The sequence below is a fragment of the Emys orbicularis genome, chromosome 3 (genome assembly GCF_028017835.1).
Source record: "Emys orbicularis isolate rEmyOrb1 chromosome 3, rEmyOrb1.hap1, whole genome shotgun sequence".
NCBI classification, from domain to species: Eukaryota; Metazoa; Chordata; order Testudines; family Emydidae; genus Emys; species Emys orbicularis.
In genome coordinates, this window is record NC_088685.1 from 47500038 (window position 1) to 47524789 (window position 24752).

Consider the following 24752-nt stretch of genomic DNA (forward strand, 5'->3'; position numbering starts at 1 on the left):
GGGGGGTGGCCCGGGACCCCGCTGGGTGAGGGGGGGTTGATTGGTGGGGCTGGCAGGTTTCCTACCCAGCTCCTCGCAGTTCCCTGGAAGCGGTGACATGTCCCTCCCTCGGCTTCTAGCTCTGTGCGCTGCCCTCACCCCAAGCGTTGGCTCCACAGCTCCCATTGGCTGGGAACCGTGGCCAATGGGAGCTGCGGGGGCAGTGCCTGCGGGCGGAGGCAGCGTGCGGCGCTAGGAGCTGAGAGGGAAGGACATGTCGCCGCTTCCAGGGAGCCTCCCATGGTAAGTGCCACCCAGAGCCCTCACCCCCTCCCGCTCCCCAGCCCTGAGCCCCCTCCCACACGCACCCAAAATCCTGCTGCTGCGGGGGTGGGAGGGAGGGGATGTGATGGCCCGAGACTGACCCAGCAGTGGCTGGTGCGGCTGGCCCAGGGGCTGCCCGAGGTCCTCAGGTGGGCCCCTGGGCCAGCCGCTCCAGCTGCTGCAGAAGTCCCGGAGGTCCCGGAAAGTCACGGAATCTGTGATCTCTGTGACAAACTCGCAGCCTTAGTCATAAGAGATAAAGTAAAGTGGGCACTACGTACTCTGTGGTTAAAATACAGCGCCTCTCCAGACAAGCAAGATGTTGGCAGTGTAAATGACTAAAGAAACAGAACCTAAGAACAACTGTACTAGATCAGACCAATAGTCCATCTAGCCCAGGGGCGGGCAAACTTTTTGGCCTGAGGGCCACATCAGGTTTCCGAAATAGTATGGAGGGCCGGTTAGGGGAGGCTGTGCCTCCCGAAACAGCCAGGTGTGGCCCAGCCCCGCCCCCTGATGCCCCTTCCCCCCCAGGACTCCTGCCTCATCCAACCCCCCCGTTCCCTGACGGCCCCCCCACGGGACCCCTACTCCAGCCACCCCTACTTCCTCTGATGGCCCCTGGAACCCCTGCCCCGACTGCCCCCCGCCGCCCCATCCAACCCCCCCTCCTTCCCGACTGCCCCCTCGGACCCTTGCCCCCATTCAACCCACCCTCTGACCGCCCCGACCCCTATCCACACCCCCGCCCCTGACCACTCCCCCAAACTCCCTTGCCCTCTATCCAACCCCCCCCCCCCCAGCCCCCTTACTGCGCTGCCTGGAGCACCGGTGGCTGGCAGCACTACAGCCGTGCCACCCGGCTGGAGCCAGCCACGCCACCACGCCGAACAGAGCACTGGGTCAGGCAGCGGCTCTGCAGCTGCACTGCCCGGCAAGAGCTCACAGCCCCGCCGCCCAGAGCATTGCGCCAGCGGCGCAGTGAACTGAGGCTGCAGGGGAGGGGGAACAGCAGGGGAAGGACCAGGGTCTAGCCTCCCCGGCCGGGAGCTCAAGGGCCAGGCAGGAGGGTCCCACGGACCGGATGTGGCCCCCGGGCTGTAGTTTGCCCACCTCTGATCTAGCCCAGTATCGTGGCTCTGACAGTGGCCAGTGACAGATGCTTCAGAGGGAATTACAGACCATTTGACAGAATTTACAGTCAATTCTGAAAAAAAAAAACGAGGAGTCCTTGTGGCACGTTAGAGAGTAACAAATTTATTCGGTTATAAGCTTTCGTGGGCTAAAACCCACTTCATCAGATGCATGGAGCGAAAAATACAGTAAGCAGTATATATATACAGCACATGAAAAGATGGGAGTTGCCTTACCAAGTGGCGGGTCAATGCTAATGAGACAATTCAATTAAGGTGGAAGTGGCCTATTCTCAACAGTTGACAAGAAGGGGTGAATATCAAGAGACGGAAAATTACTTTTGTAGTGCTAACGAGCCAATGCAATCAAGGTGGATGTTGGCCATTTCCAACAGTTGACAAGAAGGTGTGAATATCAGCAAAGGGAAAATTACTTTTTATAATCAATTCTGAGTTATCCTCTGTCATCCAGTCTCAGCTTCCGGCAGTTGGAAGTTTAGGGACACCTGGAGCATGGGTTTGCGTCCCTAATAGCCGTTGATGTACCTATCATCCATTAACTTATCTAATTATTTTTTTAACCCGATTATACTTTTGGCCTTCACAACATCCCATGGCAACAAGTTCCACAGGTTGACTATGCATTCTATGGAGAAGTACAGTAACTCCTCACTTAAAGTTGTGCTGGTTAACGTTGTTTCGTTACGTTGCTGATCAATTAGAGAACATGCTCGTTTAAAGTTGCGCAATGCTCCCTTATAACATTGTTTGGCAGCCTCTTGCTTTGTTCACTGCTTGCAGGAAGAGCAGCCCGTTGCAGCTAGCTGGTGGGGGCTTGGAACCAGGGAGGGCCGGCAGCCCCCCTATCAGCTCCCCGCTCCCCTAAGTTCCCTGTGAGGCAGCCGCAGGCTATCAATTGCTGGCAGTTCAGCTGTCCCTCCCCCCACTGCTGTATGCTGCTCCTGCCCTCTGTCTTGGAGCTGCTCCCAGGAGTCTCCTGCTTGCTGTGCAGAGAGGGCGGGGAAGAGGGGTGCTAATGTCAGGGTGTTTCCCTCCCCCACTCCTGACACCCCCCCCCGCATCTGTACCTTATCTCTACGGGGGGGCGGGGGACATGATAGGGATCACAGGACGGAGGGAGCTTGCTAGCAGCAGCTGCTGTCTCAACTTGCTAATCTACTTTAAAAGGCAATGTACTTAGAGTGCGGTCAGGGTACTTAAAGGGGCAACGTGCATCTCTCACACACACAGTGTGTCTCTCTGTCTCTCTCTGCCATGCTGTCTCTCCTCCCACCATTTGTGCTGCCTTGTAGAGTGTGAGGCTACATTAACAACAATGTGTTAACCCTTGAGGGCTCAGCTAAGTGCTAGTTCATCATTTAGTAGTAAGGCATTCCCTGGGAAATATACCACTCTCTGACTTCACCACCTCAACCAAGCTTCACAATCATCATTGCGGTGTACAGTATTAAATTGTTTGTTACAAACTTATACTGTATGTGTGTGTATATATATTATAGTCTTTTGTCTGTCGGAAAAAAATTTCCCTGGAACCTAACCCCCCCATTTACATTAATTCTTATGGGGAAATTGGATTCGCTTAACATCGTTTCGCTTAAAGTAGCATTTTTCAGGAACACAACTACAACGTTCAGTGAGGAGTTACTGTATTTCTTTTTATTTGTATTAAACTTGCTGCCTATTAATTCCATCAGGTGACCCCCAGTTCTTTGCACTTTTCAACATAGAATTTCATTTGCTCTTTTGTCACTCAGTCACCCAGTTTAAATAAGAGTCCTTTGTAATTCTTCACTGTCAGCTTTGGACTTAACTATCTTGAATAATTTTGTAGCATCTGCAAATTTTTCCACCTCACTGTTCACCCACTTTTCCAGATCATTTATGAACATGTTGAACAGCACAGGTTCCAGTACAGATCCTTGGTGAACCCTGCGATTTACCTCTTTTCACTGTGAAAACTGACCATTTATTCCTACCCTTTGTTTCCTAACCAGTTACTGATCCAGGAGAGGACTTTCCCTCTTATCCCATGACAACTTAGTTTACTTAAGAACTTTTGGTGTGGGACCTTGTTGATGGTTTTCTGAAATCCAAGTACACTATAGCCACTGAATCACCCTTGTCCCCATGCTTTTTGACTCCCTCAGAGAATTCTAATGGATTGGTGAGGCATGATTTTCCTTTACAAAAGCTGTGTTGACTCTTCCCCAACCTATCATTTTCATCTATGTGTCTAATAATTCTGTTCTTTACTTTCAACTAATTTGCTTGGTACTGAATTTAGGCTTACCAGCCTGTAATTGCCAGGATTGCCTCTGGAGCTTTTTATAAAAATCGAAATTATATTAGCTACTGTCCAGTCAGCTGTTTCAGAGGCTGACTTAAGTGATAGGTTACATACCACAATTAGTAGTTCTGCAATTTCATCTTTGAGTTCCTTCAGAATTCTTGGGTGAATACCATCTGGTCCTGTTGACTTATTACTGTTTAATTTATCAATCTGTTCCAAAAACTTATCTCTTGACATCTCAATCTGGGACACTTCCTCCGATTTGTTACCTAAAAAGATGGCTCAGGTATGGAATCTCCCTCACATCTTCTGCAGTGAAAACTGATGCATTCATTTAGCTTCTCTGCAGCAGCTTTTTCTTCCTAGAGTGCTCTGAGAGCATCTTGACTGTCTACTGCAGGGATTCCCAAACTTGGTTCGCGGCTTGTTCAAGGTAAGCCCCTGGCGGGCCACAAGACGCTTTGTTTACCTGAGTGTCCGCAGGTATGGCCACTCGCAGCTCCCAGTGGCCACAGTTCGCCGTTCTCAGCCAATGGGAGCTGCAGGAAGCGGCGCGGGCTGGGCCACCACTTCCTGCAGCTCCCATTGGCTGGGAATGGCAAACCACGGCCACTGGGAGCTGCGAGCGGCCGTACCTGCGGACGCTCAGGTAAACAAAGCGTATTGCAACCCACCAGGGGCTTACCCTGAACAAGCCGCAAACCAAGTTTGGGAACCCCTGGTTTACTGGCACCACTGATTGTTTGACAGACTTCCTGCTTCAGATGTACTTAAAAAAAAAATGCTGTTAGTTTTTATGTCTTTTGTTAATAGCCCTTCAAATTCTTTTTTGGCCTGTTTTATACTTTTACACTTGACTTGCCAGATTTTGTTCCTTTCTATTTTCCTCACTACGATTTGACTTCCAATTTTTAAAGTATGGCTTTTTGCCTCTTATCACCTCTTTTACTCTCTTGTTTAGCCATGGTAGGATTTTTTGGTCCTCTTACTATTTTTTGTTTTATTTGGGAAATACATTTAATTTGCGTCTCTATTATAGTGTTTTTAAATAGTTTCTATGCAGCTTACAGGCATTTTGCTCTTGTGACTGGTCCTTTTAATTTCCATTTAACTAGCTTCCGCATTTATGTATAGTTTCCCTTTTTGAAATTAAATACTATTGTGATGGGTTTCTTTGGTGTTCCCCACTCCCACCCCCAAAGGATGTTACATTTAATTACATTATGGTCACTATTGCCAAGTGGTTCAGCTATTGTCATCTCTTGGACCCCATCCTGTGCACCACTTAAGACTAAATCAAGAATTGCCTCTCCCCTTGAGGGTCCCAGGACTAGCTGCTCCAAGAAGCAGTCAGATGGTGTCTAGAAATGTTATCTGTGCATCCTGTCCCGAGGTGAGGGGTACCCAGTATGGGGATAGTTGAAAGCCCCTATTATTGGGTTTTCTTTTTTGTAGCCTCGCTAATCTCCCTGAGCATTTCACAGTCAATGCCCTCATACTGGTCAGGTGGTCAATAGTATATTCTTACTGCTATATTCTTATTTTTCAGGCATGGAATTTCTATCCATAGGAGTTCTATGGTACTTTTGATTCATTTAAGATTTGTACTATATTTGACTATGCTTTCTTTAACATACAGTGTCACTCCCAGCTACTCTGTCATTCCTGTGTATTTTGTACTCTGTTATTAGTGTTCCCATTGTTCTGCCAAGTTTCTGTGATGACTATTATATCAGTATCCTCATTTAATACCATGCACTCAAGTTCACCCAACTTAGTATTTAGACTTCTAGCATTTGTATACAAGCACTTATAAAATTTGTCTATATTTAGTTATCTGCCTTCATGTGATGTAATGGAATGGGACTCTTTTTCATTTGAGTATTTTTCTTCAGTTCCTACTTGTACTTTATCAACTTCTGTCCTCTCCTCTTTACTAGGATATAGAGTATCTCCTTTAATAAATCCTTCCCTAAGGGATGTCTCTGTCTGAACCATGTGCTCCTCCACCCCGTCAGCTTTCCCTCAGACCTTAGTTTAAAAATTGTGCCAAGAATACCTGTCCTCTATTCCTCACCCCAGTCTCAGCAATGTGTTCTTGGTGCATACTCCAAGCATGCTTGTTCGTAACTCCCCACCCAGAGGGGCAGGGCGTCCCCAGATCTTGGCACACACACATGGGAGTAGACATCCCCAGAAGGGCAGTTATCAAAGAGCACTTCGGAGGGAAGGACGATGAGAAGAACGGCTCAGCCCATCCCCCACTCCCCGAAAGTCAAGTCCTCTCCAGTACCTGGCTCACATGAAAGGGGACATAAATGGTTAGGCCCCACCCCCCAGATCCTGGCACACACACACAGGAGCACAGGGAATGGGGTTCAGACACCCCCAGAGAGGCAAGGTCCTCATATCTCAGCAGGGAGAGGGGCTGTGACCCTCCTAGATGGTCCTGGCGCACACACAAAGGTAGTGAGTGGGGCTCAGACCCACCCAGATCCTGCCCCACACTCAGAAGGCGAGAATGTAGGTGTGAGGCAGCCCTGCCCCTATTCTCCTCCTGCCACTCCCTTCCCCGTGTCCCTCACCTTTTCCACCCGCCTCCTATTGAGGTAGGCACAACCCCCCTGACCCCTGTTGCTCCCATTCTCCCATCCATAAAATGCCCCTCCCCTTCCAGCAAGCATTTGCATGTTTAATTTTTTTTTGCTAAAATACTTTGATTACACCCACACACACCCCATCAGAGACAGATTTTTAGCAATATGCCTTCTGCTTGAGGTGGTACTCAAACTGACACTCATTGGATGTGCCAGTTTCAGGAGTACTGCTTATCTTGAGCCATCCAGCTGATGTGAAACTTTCAGCACTAAATCCCGTTGGCTCCTCTGTCTGTGTATGCTCAGTGTAATCTGTTTGGTGCAACGCCAAACATTGCAAAGGTTGAAGTGCCTAATTAAATAACTAAACTCTTTGGCTAATAATATTTTAAAGGCTAATGGATGGCATGCACTCTATTGGAGTCGCTCACAAGCACTTGAGACCCTCGTGTGATTATGTCAGCCCTGGTTTGATATGTATCTGCACAAAAATTTGCTGCCAGAACATGTTAGTTTTAAGAAAAGCTGTTTGATTCCAGGGCTATGTCTTGAGAACTCCTTGTTTAAATAGCCCCAAATTTGGATCACTGACCAAACCCCATGCCCCCATGAGGCACACAAAATTTAAAGGCAATCTGAGTAACCACGCAGATTTTAGAGTACTTAGAAGAGTCGAGCTTTAAACATAAAGCTGGTTTTAATCTTAACTATAGCAGAGTTGGTGCAGGGCTCCTTACCTCTGTCGTACTGCATCACATCCAACCCCAATCACTGACTGAAAGTTCTTTCTATTTGTTGGCTATTCATTGCCTCTTGTGACATGAGTGAGTGGTCTCAATCAAGTTTCTCGGGGACATCACATCACTGCCTGGAGCAGTTAGTGCAAACAAGTGGTGGTTACACAAAACTATCTTCTCCCACACCTCTAAAATTGGTATCTCCTAGTAAGGGATGAGAAAGTTTGGTGGACCAGTGTGGGGAAGCTTGCACTGCTAGTTACCTGTTTATTTTTAATAATCTCTGTTAGACTCCAGTGTTGTCATTGGTACTTCAATGAACACTAAATTCATATTTGCATCTTTATATACTCTGCCTGGGGTTTTTAACACAAGCAGATGGTATTTATCTGGGGATTCTAGATTAAATAAAGTGTGAAGTATTAGCGTCTGACAATGATAAACACTGAATAAAAATAGCAAGTGACATAGATAGACTCTGTGTTAAAGGAGCCAAAGGAAATCCTGAGAATTACTGACAGCCCTATCGCAGTTCCAGACAACATGGTCTGAAAGGTTAGGTTTTGTTTTGTTTTATAGTTACTGCAGCATTTTGATCAATATAACCGGAAAGGATTAAACCAGTTTGACATCCTTGAAGGAAAATGATGCCTTTCTTATTCCTTAAATTTTTGGTACAATCTAATAAAATGGTAGATAAGTAACCCAGTGAGAATAATTTCCTGGATTTTTCAAAAGCATTTAGATTAAAACCTTCAAAAGATGATTAATGAAGATTGAATTGCTATGGATTAATGGTCAATAGCTTGTGAATTAAGAAATGGCTAACAGATAGGAAATAGTCATATTGAGGAGGTAATAGTGGGTTAGCCAGAGTGCAGCGGCAATAAAAAGAAATCAGAGATATAGAAAATAATCCTCATCAGGAGCACTGTCCAAATTTTATTTCACCTTTTATGTCTTAAGCTCCAAAGAAAGGTAATCGAGATAGCTAGAGATACGATGTAAGAATCTGAAACTAGACGTATTAACCTGTTAAAGAGAAGAGTGAGAGGGGCTTGAATAGCTAATTGGAATGATGATGTTCATAGTGAGAAATGATCAAGCCACATCACTTCAACCTGTCCCTTAATATAAAAGAGCAAAGGGACACTTAGCAAAAATCAAAGAACAATGAATTTAGAGCAGGGGAAGTAAAGAAGACACTACTATTCTTGATGCTGCGTATTGTCGGCATGTGGAATTCAGTGCTGCAGAAAGTAATTGACCTGAGTATGTGGCTGGCTTTTAAATATGACTGGATAACTAGATGCCATGAACAACCCATGAATATGTACAAGCTAAAATAAAAATAATGCTCATATTTCCTGGTGTAAACTTTCCCCTTGAAAGATGCGGGAGGAATTTTCATTTAAGAAACGTTTAGCTTGAATGTCAGTTTTGCTATATTTTACCATATCACATGACTTTTTAAAAAACAAAAACCATAGTTTTACCCTGAGAGAGGTATTGGAGAATATTTTTTTTAAATTAACCGAGCTTTAACCTGGGGTAGGTAAAAAGATAATATTAAAGCTTAAGTGGTAATATGCTGTGTTTATTCTATATAGGAATAGAGACATAATGGTAGAACCATATGTTAAAGATTAGTTCCGGCAACCTGGTGGTTAATGAAAATGCTGGTATCCTTGTATGTATGTCATTGATGTAAATGGAACTATTAACATGCATACATTTAGGTACATGCATTAAGTTTTTGCCAGTCAGGATCGTAACAAAAGTAATGTGTTGTGGTAATATTCATATGCTAAGTTTTTCAGCAGTTTAACAATGAATAATGTGCTTCTATTTGGTCATATGAAAATAATCTAATAAAATACTTTCCCAATAATATCAATTTCTGGAGTGTGCATATACCCTGTGGTAGTCTTTTCTATAGAAAATCCATTCAGATTAATGGAAAAAATCAGGCTGTTCTGGGCATGTGTGATGTCTGTCACAGTTTATGGAGCTAGCTGCTGCACCTTTGACTCCTTACTGGTCTCTGAGTGCACACACTTCACCTCCCGCGCCTGGCCCCCCCCCCCCCTCCGCCCCCCGGTGTGAAGCCTCATACCTTTACCTGTCTTGGGTGGAATTTAGCAGTTACACCTCTACCCTGATATAATGCGACCCGATATAACACGAATTCGGATATAACGCAGTAAAGCAGTGCTCCAGGGGGTGGGGCTGCGCACTCCGGCAGATCAAAGCAAGTTCGATATAATGCGGTTTCACCTATAACGCGGTAAGATATTTTGGCTCCCGAGGGCAGCGTTATATCGGGGTAGAGGTGTATCACACTCTTAATTAGGACCTGGGCTAAGGTACCCTGTGCATCAACCATTATTATGCTGCAGGTCTGACTGAGTTTGGACACCTGTGGTTTTTCCCTTTGGTAGTCTGTGGCCAGTGGTATACAAAACAGCCTTCTCAAATATGTTTTGTTTTGCAGTAGGAGCCACACAAAAGGATTTTAAAGCAATAGTCTACACACATCTGTCTTACCTAAAGGCTCATAATCCTCTGATGATAATCTAGGCAGGCCTGACTTCTTTAGGCATCCCAACAGGATCCTATGTGTGGCTGGTTCCCCTGAATAACAACTGCCCCTGTCTTCAGGGAGTGTCTCTTTTCAACCTTGCCAGAGTTCTTCTGTGTTCCTGGGCCTTTTCTGGAGCTGGTCAGAATCAGTTTTGTAGGTTTGCTGGAGGAGAGGTAGAAACATCAAGCTAACGGTTCTGGCATTGTCCGTGAATGATGTTTGTTAAGAGGTGGCAATCTTGAGCTATTCTTTTCCTTCCTGCCTGTTTTTTCCAAACAGCCTTCTATTGAGCTAAACCAGTATATTCACACAGTAAGTATCCCAGTAATCTGCCCAACATACAGTATTCATATGTTATTACAGAGCAGCTTCAAATCTCTCACAATGTGTCTCTACACTAGAGGAGAGTATTTACTGTATATTTTCGCTCTATCTGACAGAATGGAAGGGGTTTATTCAGTGAACAAGGCCCTGTAAATACTACTGTTCTCTGTCAAATATTGTCTTGTTTCAGCTAAACAGTTTGCATTAGCCCTTTCAACTGTCTGATCTCCTGTGCTAATAGTGTACCACTTACCTTTTTAGAATAGCAAAATCTAATTATTTGACAGCCTCCATCTCTAGATCTATATGTCTTGGGAACCTCGATCAACATGTAATTTCCTGAAGAGATCCTGTAATTTAGAATTTTCTAATTACCTGTTTTCTTTGGCTTTAAGAGATTAACAATTTCATGATGGATTTATCTTTAATCAAGTAATTGTTCCCTGGATTGTCAGACAGAATGTCCCCTTCCCCACAATGCTACTTCCCTGTACAAGGTTGCTGCCTTTCAACAGCCAACATTGCAATGGAATGTCACCATTTTTCACTAGAACCAGCAGTGAAAGGGTTTTCTGTCAACTGGATTCAAGATGGTTATAGATGTGAATCTGAGAGATACTCTGGCACTCATAATTAATGTTTGATTTACTTATTGGTTGCTAATTTTGGATATAAAACCGTAAAAAGCAGTGAGATAGTATGTCTTACTCTACAAATCAAGTCCATTAATAATGGTTTGAGTCTAAAGGTTCAGTCTAGACTGATTGTATGAACTGCAAAGTAAAAAACATTATAAAATAACTAACGGATGACACTTGCAGTTTGGACAAGAGCTTTATTGACATGAGTTGTCGCCATAACAGGCAGGGCTTATATACCACAACTTTCAATATTCTATTGCTAAAAGGATACATTTTGAATTTTATTTCTATTAATAAAATCTGCTTCAAGTCAGATTTCAACCTCCTGTGATGTCATGTTCAGTGTGTTCCAAACATTGCCAAAGTCCTTCAAGGTTAAAGGGGAAATCCGGATCTGATATTGATAGATATTGTAGTATATAGGTAGGAACTGGTTATTGTGTTTTAAATAGTTTGGGAGCTCTCTAGTAGCCCTCTATCTTCAATTGCAGAAGCCATTAGAACCCTCAGAGCAGCGGTGAACATAGGTACCTAGGTCTTTTGGTTTTACGTAGTTAATAAACACGGTTATGTGGAATGCCAACTTTGCCAGTGTGGTTTCCCATATTCTTAATGTTGTACTGAAAGCAAGGATGCAACAATTGGCATTGAGGATGTGATGATCCTCATCCAGGTATACAGGTTAACTGGAGCAAATGAAACACCTTTGTTGTGCCAATGCTGAAAAAGAATGGGGCTGTCCTTATCTGTGAGCATTTCAAGGTTACCATTAACCCAGTATTCTTTACCTAGAATAGAGAATATGTTTGCCTCAATAACTGGTGGTATGCTGTTCTCCAAGATCAATCTAGCCCGAGCCTATCTAAAAATGGGGATTGAAGACAGTGAGAAGAAGTACCTCACAATTAACACACAAAAGGTCTTATTTCAATATAACAGGGTAGTGTTTGGAATAGTCAGCACCCACTTTTTAGTAGCAAGACCCGTATCAGGAATTAGGGTGTTCCGAGTACTCAGTGTTGTTTGGATGATGAACTGGTCACAGGATCTAGTGTTGTATACCACTTTGAGAACCTCCCAAAGGTACTCGCAAGGCTGGCTGAGTATGGTCTTGAAGCAACTAAGAGAAAATGTGAATTTTTCAAAGATTCAGTAGCATGTAGTGGCCACATCATTGACAAAGATGGTTTCTGTAAATTCCAAGAAAAAGTTGAAACTATCCTTAAGGCACCTGTAATGCAAAATGTGTCTATCACACTTCTTTCTGAGGATGGTCAGTTATTAGCATAGGTTCCTACCTCATGCAGCAAGCAGCCTGAGCTGGCTTTTGTAGGTGACAAATCTGAGGAACTGTCACAGATTGAAGTATCACTAGAGGAGGTTTTGGAATTAATTGATAAACTCAACATTAACAAGTCACCGGGACCAGATGGCATTCACCCAAGAGTTCTGAAAGAACTCAAATGTGAAGTTGCGGAACTATTAACTAAGGTTTGTAACCTGTCCTTTAAATCGGCTTCGGTACCCAATGACTGGAAGTTAGCTAATGTAACGCCAATATTTAAAAAGGGCTCTAGGGGTGATCCCGGCAATTACAGACCGGTAAGTCTAACGTCGGTACCGGGCAAATTAGTTGAAACAATAGTAAAGAACAAAATTGTCAGACACATAGAAAAACATAAACTCTTGAGCAATAGTCAACATGGTTTCTGTAAAGGGAAATCGTGTCTTACTAATCTATTAGAGTTCTTTGAAGGGGTCAACAAACATGTGGACAAGGGGGATCCGGTGGACATAGTGTACTTAGATTTCCAGAAAGCCTTTGACAAGGTCCCTCACCAAAGGCTCTTACGTAAATTAAGCTGTCATGGGATAAAAGGGAAGGTCCTTTCATGGATTGAGAACTGGTTAAAGGACAGGGAACAAAGGGTAGGAATTAATGGTAAATTCTCAGAATGGAGAGGGGTAACTAGTGGTGTTCCCCAAGGGTCAGTCCTAGGACCTATCCTATTCAATTTATTCATAAATGATCTGGAGAAAGGGGTAAACAGTGAGGTGGCAAAGTTTGCAGATGATACTAAACTACTCAAGATAGTTAAGACCAAAGCAGATTGTGAAGAACTTCAAAAAGATCTCACAAAACTAAGTGATTGGGCAACAAAATGGCAAATGAAATTTAATGTGGATAAATGTAAAGTAATGCACATTGGAAAAAATAACCCCAACTATACATACAACATGATGGGGGCTAATTTAGCTACAACGAGTCAGGAAAAAGATCTTGGCGTCATCGTGGATAGTTCTCTAAAGATGTCCACGCAGTGTGCAGAGGCGGTCAAAAAAGCAAACAGGATGTTAGGAATCATTAAAAAGGGGATAGAGAATAAGACTGAGAATATATTATTGCCCTTATATAAATCCATGGTTCGCCCACATCTCGAATACTGTGTACAGATGTGGTCTCCTCACCTCAAAAAAGATATTCTAGCACTAGAAAAGGTTCAGAAAAGAGCAACTAAAATGATTAAGGGTTTAGAGAGGGTCCCATATGAGGAAAGATTAAAGAGGCTAGGACTCTTCAGTTTGGAAAAGAGAAGACTAAGGGGGGACATGATAGAGGTATATAAAATCATGAGTGATGTTGAGAAAGTGGATAAGGAAAAGTTATTTACTTATTCCCATAATACAAGAACTAGGGGTCACCAAAAGAAATTAATAGGCAGCAGGTTTAAAACAAATAAAAGGAAGTTCTTCTTCACGCAGCGCACAGTCACCTTGTGGAACTCCTTACCTGAGGAGGTTGTGAAGGCTAGGACTATAACAATGTTTAAAAGGGGACTGGATAAATTCATGGTGGCTAAGTCCATAAATGGCTATTAGCCAGGATGGGTAAGAATGGTGTCCCTAGCCTCTGTTCGTCAGAGGATGGAGATGGATGGCAGGAGAGAGATCACTTGATCATTGCCTGTTAGGTTCACTCCCTCTGGGGCACCTGGCATTGGCCACTGTCGGTAGACAGATACTGGGCTAGATGGACCTTTGGTCTGACCCAGTACGGCCTTTCTTATGTTCTTATGTTCTTAGTGTTACATCTCCTGAATGAATTGGACAGAAATAGCTTTGGTCCCTACAGTGTAACAAGGCTTTTGATGAAGCCAAGAAGCTCATATAATTTGAAATGGTTTCTACTCACTTAAAGGCATATTTTCTATTAATTTAGCTTGTGACACTTCCTTGTATGGAATAGGAGCAGTAATTTCATGTGTAATAGAAGATCATACTGAAAAAGCCTATTGTCTTTGCTTCTAGATCTCTTACCTCAGCAGAATGTAACAATGCTCAAATTGATAGAGAAGGGCTGAGTTTAGTCTAGGGAGTTAAAAAGTTTCACCAGTATCTCTATAGGAAACTATATACTTTTGTTACAGATCATCAACTGCTATTTTCAGTTTTTAGAAAAGGAGTACAGGCAATCACTGCAGCACAGTGACAGAAATGGGCAACATTCTTGGGTGCTCACTGTTCCAATATTAAGTTCAATGGTACCAGCCAACATGGTAATGCAGATTGTTTATCACATCTGCCATTAGAAGTGGCAGGAAAGGATAATGAAGTGGAGGCACAGAGAGTAAATATGTTCTATATGGCACAAATTGAGCCCTTGCCAGTAACAAATGCCATGATACAATGTGAAATTCAAAATGATCCAGTGCTGGCTAAAGTTCATGATGTTACAATGAGTGGATGGACTCAGGCACACAAATAACTGTGTCCAGTTTTCTTAGCTTGAAAAGATTGCATAATATGTGACACTAGAGTGGTTATTCCTATTTAGCCAAAGTCTCTCAAACTACAAGAATTACCCAAAGGACATTTGGGAATTGCAAAAGTGAACGTCCTGGCCAGGAGTTTTGTGTGCTAGCCTGGGATTGATAGACAAATAGTGAAAATGGCAAAACAGTGTCAGGGTTGTCAGCAAACTCAGTACATGCTCCATTGCATCCTTTGGAGTGTCCAACTACCTTGTGGCAACAAGTCCTTACAGATTGTTTGAACCATTTATGGGACATATGTGTTTGGTTGCAATAGATGCTCATTTTAAATTGCCTGGAGTATTCTGTATGAATTGAGCTAGTTCAGTGGAAGTGTTAAAACTTTAGTTTTCAAGGACAGGAATTCCTGAACAGACTGTAAGTGACAATGGAGCTCAGTTCACATACAAAGAGTTCCAGTTGTTTGTCTGAAGAAATGGTATCAAACATGTTGACGTTGCACTGCATATGTTTTATGGAAATATGCTTATGAGTGTGAATATGATGTAACTGGAATATGCTTTCTGCAAAAGGTCTCTTGTAAGGTATCATAACAAAGGTTATAACCTACTGAATATATTCCTCCTATTTGTATGTATGTATCATTCTTGTATCTGAAGCTAGAAATATGAAGTATAACTCTGAGATCCTATTGTAAATATGCAAAGTGTGGGCCATTAATGGTGGTTTAGAATCTTGATGGCTCCCATTGACTAGGACAATTGATTGTAAATGTGGGTAATGAAGAATGAGGGTAATGAAGAATGAGGTCTCACAGAACATATGACCATGTCACATGATACTGGAATCCATCTTACATCTGGTACTTTTCCATTTAGAAGGAGGGGTGGGGACCCAGAGAAACAAAAGATTCCCACCTTGTGCCAAAGCTATAAAAGGGAGTGGAACAGAACAAAGGGGGCTGCAGTCATGAGAAAAACATCTTAGGTGGAAAACAGAGGCTGTTGGAACTAACAAGGACTGTACTGGGGGGAAGGACTGGGCCCAGACTAGGAAGGAGTCTAGTCTGTGAAAGAAGCTTATTGGAACCCAGTATAAGCTTTATACAGAGTAAAACGGATTTATTTGGGGTTTGGATCCCATTGGGAACTGGGTGTCCGGTGTTGGAGATAGGTGACCTGCTGAGCAGTTTTTGGTTAACGTCTTCAGCTTTGGGGGCATGGACCAGACCTGGGTCTGTGTTACAGCAGGCTAGTGTGTCTGGCTCAGCAAGGCAGGGTTCTGAAGTCCCAAGCTGGCAAGGAAAACGGGCTCAAAGGTAATTCCAACACATCAGGTGGCAGTCCCAAGGGGGTCTCTGTGACTGAACCTGTCACATGTCACATTATATTTTTACCATCCTGCCACAAAGGGATCAGTGGAAAGATTTATTCAGATACTCAAGCAAGTGATTCATGCTACAATCCTGGATAAAGGTAGCTTGCAAACAGGTTTGTAGATTTTCCATTGGCCTATAGGAATTCAGTACATGCTACTACAAATCAGGGACCAACAATGTTTATGGGTCAGAATTTAAAATCTAACCTAGACTTGTTAAAACCTGATCTACAGAAGGACATTTGAAAGAAACAGTGTGATCCAATGGCCACAAATAGTCCCACTGCGCACCTTCATGCAGGAGGAAAAAATCTTAGCAATTTCCAAGAATTCATGGAAGCCTAGTGTGATTACATCACAGACGAGTCCCCTGTCTTATTGGGTAGAAGTAGCACCAAATATGTAATGGAAAGGACACATAAACCAGTTTTTGAGCACAAGTTCAACAGGATATTCTACACCTGTGATGCCTATTGAAAATACTGAGCCTTCAGTACAGCTACAGACAGTGACTTGTGATAGTGCCAGTGAGCCTCGTGTCCCTGTTTCTTCTACAAACGACCCTAACACTTCAGAACAGGAAGATGCTGTTGATACAGCTATTCCAGAAAGTGCAGGCACTTTCAGAAACTGTTGCTATGCCTATGAGACATTATTTAGAAAGAAGTCTTTAACCACCTCTCAAACTTAATTTGTAGCATATGTATTAGTACTTTATAAAGTAATACATTTATAATATTTTGTATGTCCTTTCATGCAAAGGGGGGAAGACTATATAGTGTATAGAAATTGGGTAATATTTCTTTAAATAGTTTGGGTGACCTACTACAGGTCTCCCAGTCTTCTATTGCAGAAGCCACCAGAACCCACTCACAGCAGCAGTGTACATAGGTAGCTAGGTTGTGTATATTTGTACATAGTCAATAAACACAGTTATTTGGAATCCATCTGTGACAGAATGATTCCACAAAAAACTAATTTCTGGGGAGAGAAGAGTTTGAGGCTTTTCATATACATCATTCAGTGGAAGTTTTATATTTATATAAACAGTGTTTTTGTGTTTCGGGCAGTGTTTGGTTTTTGCTTTGCAGTTCATCTTTTATGGACTCGTCTTTGCCTTCCTCGATACAGAAGACTGAAAATGTTAATCTATTTTGAAAATATGGTATTAATATATAAAAAGTGGTGGAATTTTACTGGAGGCCTAGCTAGTGAAATACCATTGACTAGATATTTGTTTAAGACTGAAATGCATTTGGAATCTGATTGTCCCTTGGAGACTATCAATGACGTTTTTAAGAATCCAAATAATACATTATAACTCTGTGTGCTATGTTACCATGAATTCGTTCTTGTATACTGGGCTTGGAATTTCACTGTGTACTAATGAATTTAACATTCTTGCCCTTAAAACATAGTAAATTGCCATATTTTCCTTCCTCTTGCTTTGATTGGTCATTAGTATCATTATAAAAGTTTTGTGCTTTTAGATCTTAAGTTGCTGCTAAATCATTTTGTAAGACTGAAAGCTTTTATTAGCAAGTTATCTCCCATATGAGAGTCAGTACACTTTGGTCCCATGTGAATTATTAATGTTCATTTAACACATATTATACTTGGTTCTTGATTTATGATCATAACTAAAGTTGTCCCTAATCAAAAGTTTGATACAGTGCATGATTCTCAATTATGTTGTATCTTTTGCAGAAAAGTTCAGACTTGTTTGTTCCTCCTGTTTATTGTAACAAATTCTGGTGATATCCGAGATTTGCAAAGCCTGTCAAATGTTGGTTTTTAGGGCCAACAGCCCTAAAGTTGAATTTAATTTGTGCATAATAAATTGCTACAATAAGGTTTCTTAGCTTAATTACAAAAGCCTTTTGGGAGTTAAACTGATGTGAAATTAAGGGTCATGGGACTACCACAAATTTCTGGAGGTTATAGTGATAAAATCCATCTGTTTCTTCTCAAAAGCGACAGCTCAATAAATTGTTCTTATCCACTGGTGTACTTAAGTGGTTGCAGTGACATTGTATGTCTAAAAAATAAAAAAATGGATTAGTCACATTAAAGCCTAAAATGAATAGCATAATAAAAATAGCTCAAGTAGCTGGCATGATTGTTTACATTTGAGCATTTTGTATAGATGTACTGGAGGGCAGTTTAAAAATGGTCCTGGGGCTGAGAGCAAGGGGATTGGGGTGGGGAGGGAAAGGATCTTTTAACACTTGTAGCGACAGATAAGAAAGTAGCACAGCAGCCTTGGATGCAGGCCAATCTGGCCATCCAGCTGCAAGGGTGAGTTTGATGCAGATATGAGTGAAGGGATTAGGTTTACATAGTGAGGAAACCTTGATGGGTAGGAAGGTTTAGGACACATGCATTGGCACTTGCTGGGGAGAGGCAGCATCAGTGCTCAGATATATGGAATTTCTTTGCCAGGAAAGAACAGTTTCTTTTTAGGTTTGATTAAAAAATCACATTGTTTTTGAGCAGCAAATCATGAGGAATCAAATCCCCCTTTGTTTAGCTGTATGGATAAAACTGCAGAAACTTTGAAACATTTTTTCTGTTTGCTTCTATTGAGCTACATATGTTCTGTTCCCTTTTGTTATCAGTACAGTAATGGGGTAATATAGTCCTTTGCTATTTTACAATGACATTGGGAGCTAATCAATATTCTTCTACAGAGTTTGATAATAGTTGTAAAAATGCCATATGGCTGTTATCAATGGTTTTGAAATGCTATTTTAGACTGGTTGGGGTTTTGTTTGTTTTTACTTAATTGTTTATAAATAAATGTCAGGGAAGAGCTATTTGTTCCTTTATAGAATAAAATCATAAAATAAAACTTGAAATGATAAATGTACACTGTAAAAGTTCCACCATACTCCAGAACAATATTTTTAATATCTTTTAAAGGTAAATGGATACATTTGTATATAGCGGCGGTTCTCAAACGTTAGCAACACAAGAACCCCCATTTTGAAGTAAAATTTTTCAGGGACCCACCAGCCCCCCTGCTCAGGCCACACCCCCGCCCCAGCTCTTCCCACCCCCTCTCACTACATCCCCCCTCCCTCCATCACTCACTCTCCCCCACCCTCACTCACTTTCGCCAGAATGGGGTAGGGGATCGGGGTGCAGTAGGAGGTGCGGGGTGCGGGCTCTGGGAGGGAATTGGGTGTGGGAGGAGGTGCAGGGTGTGGGCTCTGTGAGGGAGTTTGGGTGTGGGAGGAAGTGCAGGGTGTGGGCTCTGGGAGAGAGTTTGGGTGTGGGCTCTGGGAGGGAGTTTGGGTGTGGGATGCGGTGCGGGCTCAGGGCTGGGGCAGGGGGTTGGGGTACAGCAGGGGGTTCAGGGTGCGGGCTCCAGCCGGGTGGCGCTTACCTCGGGCAGCTCTGGAAAGTGACCGGCACATATCTCTGGCAGCGGCTCCTAGGCGGAGGGGACCAGGGAGTCTCTGCTCCCCGCCCACAGGCACCACCCCCGTAGTTCCCATTGGCTGCAGTTCCTGGCCAATGGGAGCTGTGGAGTCGGCGCTTGGGGAGGGGGCAGTGTGCAGAGACCCCCTGGTGCCTCCCCATCCCCAGAGGCCATAGGAATGTGCCGGCCGCTTCCGGGAGCAGCACGGAGCCAGGGCAGATAGGAAGCCTGCCTTAGCCCCTCTGCGCTGCCAGACGTTTAGCACCTAAAATCTCCCGGTTTGGCTTCAGTAGCCCCCAGGAGATGGGGGGGATGGGGAGGCGTTGATCAGCGGGGACCGCAGACCCCCTGGAGTACCCTCGGGGACCCCAAGGGGTCTGGGGACCTGAGTTTGAGAAATTCTGGTATATATGGTAAAATGCTGCATAAAATCAAGTTGAAAAAAGACTTGATATGACCATTTGTTTCCTATAATCCATTTTTGCATATTTTAGAAAGTTCCATGTTAAGGCTTCTCTCCCTTGCCCAGAGGATGAGTTGTTCCTTAATGAAAGTTAGTTATTAGCATTTATTGAGACACAGATAAAGCCCCTTTGGTTTTAAAATATTAATTGTGCACTCTTAGGCATCCCCACTCCATTAGTTTCAGGATTAGAATCTAAGATATGGATCTCTCATTTGTTTTGTTAAAGTATTTCAGAATCTTAAATGTGTGAAAATTGAAATACTTAGAAACTGTTTTCCTCTAAAGAGACAGTCTGTGCCACCTTCTAAAAATTTTGTCCTGTATCTCATATTCCCACATCAAGATGTCATGTGTGGTTTCATTGTCCACCCTCCCCATCCCCACATTTAAAAAAAAAAAAAAGTCAGGGAATACTAAGATCTGGCAAGTATAGTTTTTGCAGCATGGTACCACATAATAGATACTGGTGTGGTCGTGCAAGAATAAAGATGGGTTTCAGCTGTGACAGGCTATGATGTGGTGCATATGCCTCTGACTCTTTGCCCAAGTTTTAACTATACCTCCACATACCCCATATCTTGCATGGCTACACTGTTCACAAAGTAAAATTACAGCCACTTATTATATGCACCGTGGCCATCTGTTTTCCATCTGTTGTCTGTCTATAATATATAAAGGCATTTTTGGACCCTTTTCAAGTTTAACATTGTCCAAATGTTGAGGTACTGCCACCTTCCCCAAAAATGCAGCATCGGGATGAAAAGGTGTGTTAAGGGTTTCTGTTGGTGGGACACCATGGTTACTACCTTTTAAACTTACATTTTCATCATTATTCATGAACACAAAGTGATATCAACAAAAAATCCAATACAGGATGTAAGATCCGTTAGTATCTAACAATTTAAACAGTTTAGTTGAGGTAATAGCTTCCACTAGGCTGTTCAGAAAATATAGAGTTCTATTCATAATTGGCTTTGTATTTGCGTAGTGAACTGCTCTAAGCATAAATATGAGGTGAAAAAAAAAGATGAGAAGCAACAATCAAGCAATATAATGCTCTCTATAAAAACAGAAAAGTAAAGAGGTGTCAGAGGATCTGTCTCCTAAGCAGCGGGGGTGAAATAACTCCAGGTGACCATATTTTAAAACAAGTTTACCATCATTGAGATGATATTGATTATCAGACAAAAACATAAGTATACCCTGTTCTCTATCAAGAACACAGAGAAGCCAAGATTCACCGCCTACAACTAACATCACCTACAACTGGCATCACCTACAACTTGACTCGGGTGATGCCGGTATAAAAGAGTCCTTTATATATCTCAGACAGCCACATTAACTAAAGGGAAAAATTACCCAAGTCCTGTGTAGTTCACTTTCCTTTAACAAACTATGATTACTGTGTTCTGACATTAGGCTGTAATTTATTGATTTAGGATGCATAACAAGCCATTCAGGCTATTTCCCCAGAATCTTATTGAAGTATTTTCATTCAGTGTACGTTAAGTAAATGAAATACCTGATCTGGGAGTAAAAGATACTATCAATCCTACACAGTCCATTCCAACTAAGAATAGGTTGGAATTTTCACTCACTTTACGCTGTTCTATCAGGAATGACTTGATATTGAAATCAGTAGCATTATACAATGTAAAAGTATGTAATCCCACTCAAACCCAGTGACTATTGGCAATTAACAGAAGACAGAAGAAGTGTATGTTTTGAGGACTGCATTTGTTTTTTAGTTATTACACACTTAAATTATCGGTTATTTTGATTCTAACCCACATCCTCTTAGAGATGTCCAGGGAAGTTACAGTACAGTAGTTTGAATTTTGTTATACAATATTTCAAGCTAGGAGCTATTTTTTTTTTTTTTTTAAATCTGTAACTTTTGATTTTAAAAGGGACAAGAAATGGGTATTAGATCTTAAACAGTTTAAACCAAAATCTAAAAATCATAGGCTGGATAATTTTATGACCAATAACATGTAATAAAATATGCTGAAACAGAGGTAATCAAATCTCGCAATACAGAACATCAGCTGATTACTACTGGGATTTGGAAGGAACTTTCTCCATGTTATACAATTGGGTTGATGGATTGTTGGAGGGTTTTCCACACTGGATAAGATAATGGATAAAATTTTCAGAAGCACCTGGGTCACTTAGAAGCCTAAATTCCCCCAGTGACTTAGCTGCTTTTGAAAATGGTACTTAAGTTCCAAAGTCACTTAGATATTTTGAACATTTTGCTCTATATCTATCTTTATTATTTTGTATTTATTTGGAGAATGTTTTTTCTACCATGTAAAAAGTACTTACAAGACTTGGTTGTGGTTTTTTTGTTTGTTAGAGTTTCTGTGTAAGGAATGCCCAAAAGTTCATATTTACCTTGATCGGATCGAACTGAAAGATATTCCAGAAGAACAGATGTATATGAGAAGATGGCTTCATGAACGCTTTGAAATAAAGGATAAGTGAGTAGCAATAGTCATGTCACAGCTGAGACTTAAGATTTGATATGCTTCAAAGTAACTTATTTTTAGTATTAACACAATGAACAGTCTTAGACCTCCTAAACATTTCCATGGACCAGCTCACCCACTCTGCTAAGAACCCCATGGTAGGGGTCTGCTGGGGGACCCAGTTTCCCCCAAATTGTTCCATTGATGGGGGTAGATGGTGTTTCCCACATTGGAATGTCCTATGGGGGCGCGTACACACAGTGGATCCACATGAGAGTCTGGCATACTTACAGTGGTCTGTGCCTCCACATCAGCTCAGATTCCCCTCCAATTCTCTCTTGTTCCCATGCAGCATAGTTCAGCAGGAACTGGCCTGCCAGAGTTTCCTCTGTTGGCAGCTGCTCCTAGATATAAATAGGTGATAACTAATTCATCTAGTGAGTTCCTAACCTTCTGTATACCGGCATACATCCTATAAGTGAAAGGCTGCCACTTGTGACTCAATGGGTTCTGTAGGAATATATACCATTTCAAACTCACAAGGCTATAATTGTCCCTGGTGTAACTTCATTGAGGTCAATGAATAGATGAATTTGAGCTTTGAGCCCATGTGGAAGGCAACTATAGATCTAGGCATATATATATGGCCCTCATCACCATAGTATCTGAGCATCTCACAACCATTAATAAATTTTCTCTTCACCACACTCCTGTGAGGTAGGAAAGTACTGTTATCCCTATTGTGCAGATACAGAACTGAGTCACAGGCAGAAGAAGTGACTTCTGCAGGGTTACACAGGAAGTGTGTGGAGCCAGGAACTGAATGGAGGTCTCTAGGCCCAGTTCAGTGCCCTGTTCGCTAGATCATCCTTCCTACCTAGATACATTACTGCTTGGCATGTGCATTTTAGAGATATGAAACATTCAGTATTTTCAGAATTTAGTTACATGCTAAAATATTACTCTCCAAAAACAGTAGTAGGAAACTGTTTTTGTTGCTGAGCCAATAAAGCCACTGTAGACATTTTGACTTCAACATGTAAGAATAAAATGTTCGTGTTTATTTCCAAAATCCTTTGAGTCTCCTGAGACTTCATTATCTTCCCTGTTTTGTTACATGCAGACACCTTTCCTTTTGTTCACAGAGTTGCTTTTGTTATGAATTATTGACAATAAAATATTATTTTATTTTACAGGATTGGGGACTTGTTTTGCTAGGTGCTGAGTAAATATAAATGTAGACACAGTAATATACATTGAAAAGAATTGTATGACAGGAAAAATCATTTGTGTTGTTTTAAGGGATTAAGTTTGAGCACCCAGGTACAGAGCATAAGTTTGTTTGATTGTCAATATACCTATAGCATGTTGTCTGTTGTTACAAAACTGTTGCTATACGCACTGCTAAATAAGTATTTGATAGGTAATAGAGGATAAGATATAAAATTATTAGATGAAAGAAAACTGCGTTAAACATGAACTAACACATGAATTTGTCTCTCACAGGTTACTAATAGAGTTTTATGATGCAAAGGATTCTAAAAGAAGAAACAAGTTCCCAGGGAAATGTGTTCATTCCAAACTAAGTCTCAAGAAAACTTTACCATCCTTGCTGTTTCTAGGTGGCCTGACTGCTAGTATGCTTCTGACAGAATCTGGAAGGAAACTTTATGTAAAAACATGGATATATGGGACTTTAATTGGCTACCTTTGGGTTAGTGTTAAAGCATAAGTAGATGCTAGTCTCCAATGAGAGAAATGTGCTCTCTTGTCTTGCACATTGCACCAAACTTTTTCCTGAATTTATAAAGAAATGTAAATAAAGCCTTATTGATTGAACATTGGATAAATTGGAATTTCTGACTTACACCTCTGTGTGGTTGGTCTGGGGAAAATATACTTAGTTTTACAAATTTGCTACTGATTTTGCTGTAAAAATGACAGATAAACTGAGTTTTATTACACATTGCTTTCCCCATGAATGAACATCCATCTGTATCTGCTGAAGATTAGTAGAAGTATGTCTTTATAGATACATAACTTAAGTGGACCAGTGAATGTATTTACTAACATTAATTTAGGGGATATATATATTCTTCTACTACTATTATTCATGTTTAGTTTTTGTTACTTTTCAATTCATTGCAGCAACTCAGTTATATCTATCCTAGCTGCATTACAGCTAACAGCAAAGCTAATGTTCTTCAGTATCTTGCTTTTCAGTTTTATCTAAATATGTTCCTCAGAAGCTGATCAAGTAAATTCGTAAATCATGAAATGTTATGCAAGGCAGAGAAAAAGTTCCTAAGAACCGTTGTTCATCGGGAAGAAGTTTTGTTTATCTAGTGCATGGTCTTTTGATTGCATTGCATTATTACCTGATTTAATTATTTTACATATGCAAAACATTTAATTATAATTAATATTATTGAACCAACAGCTTATTTTGTGCACCCTATGTTTGTGCAGAAGAGAATATGTGCAGTATAATGAAATGTTAAGTTTAATTGTGGCCTAACCAGATTGTAGCCTACCTTATGTCTAAATCGTCAATAGTTTGTTGAAGATTCAGCTCCGCTAATAGAACTGTAGAGTGTATGTGCCATAAACA

At 41.8% G+C, this 24752-nt stretch overlaps 1 protein-coding gene across 1 annotated transcript in view; it reads left to right on the forward strand.

Annotated features, from left to right (window-relative positions):
* AGPAT5 (1-acylglycerol-3-phosphate O-acyltransferase 5) overlaps nt 1-24154 on the forward strand; it is a 138138-nt gene extending 113984 nt beyond the window's left edge. Inside the window, exons 7-8 of the mRNA XM_065400398.1 lie at nt 22030-22153; nt 23648-24154. Coding sequence (XP_065256470.1) covers nt 22030-22153; nt 23648-23873 — 350 coding nt within the window. The 3' untranslated portion in view covers nt 23874-24154. The remainder of the gene's footprint in view (nt 1-22029; nt 22154-23647) is intronic.
* Nucleotides 24155-24752: the final 598 nt, after the last annotated feature.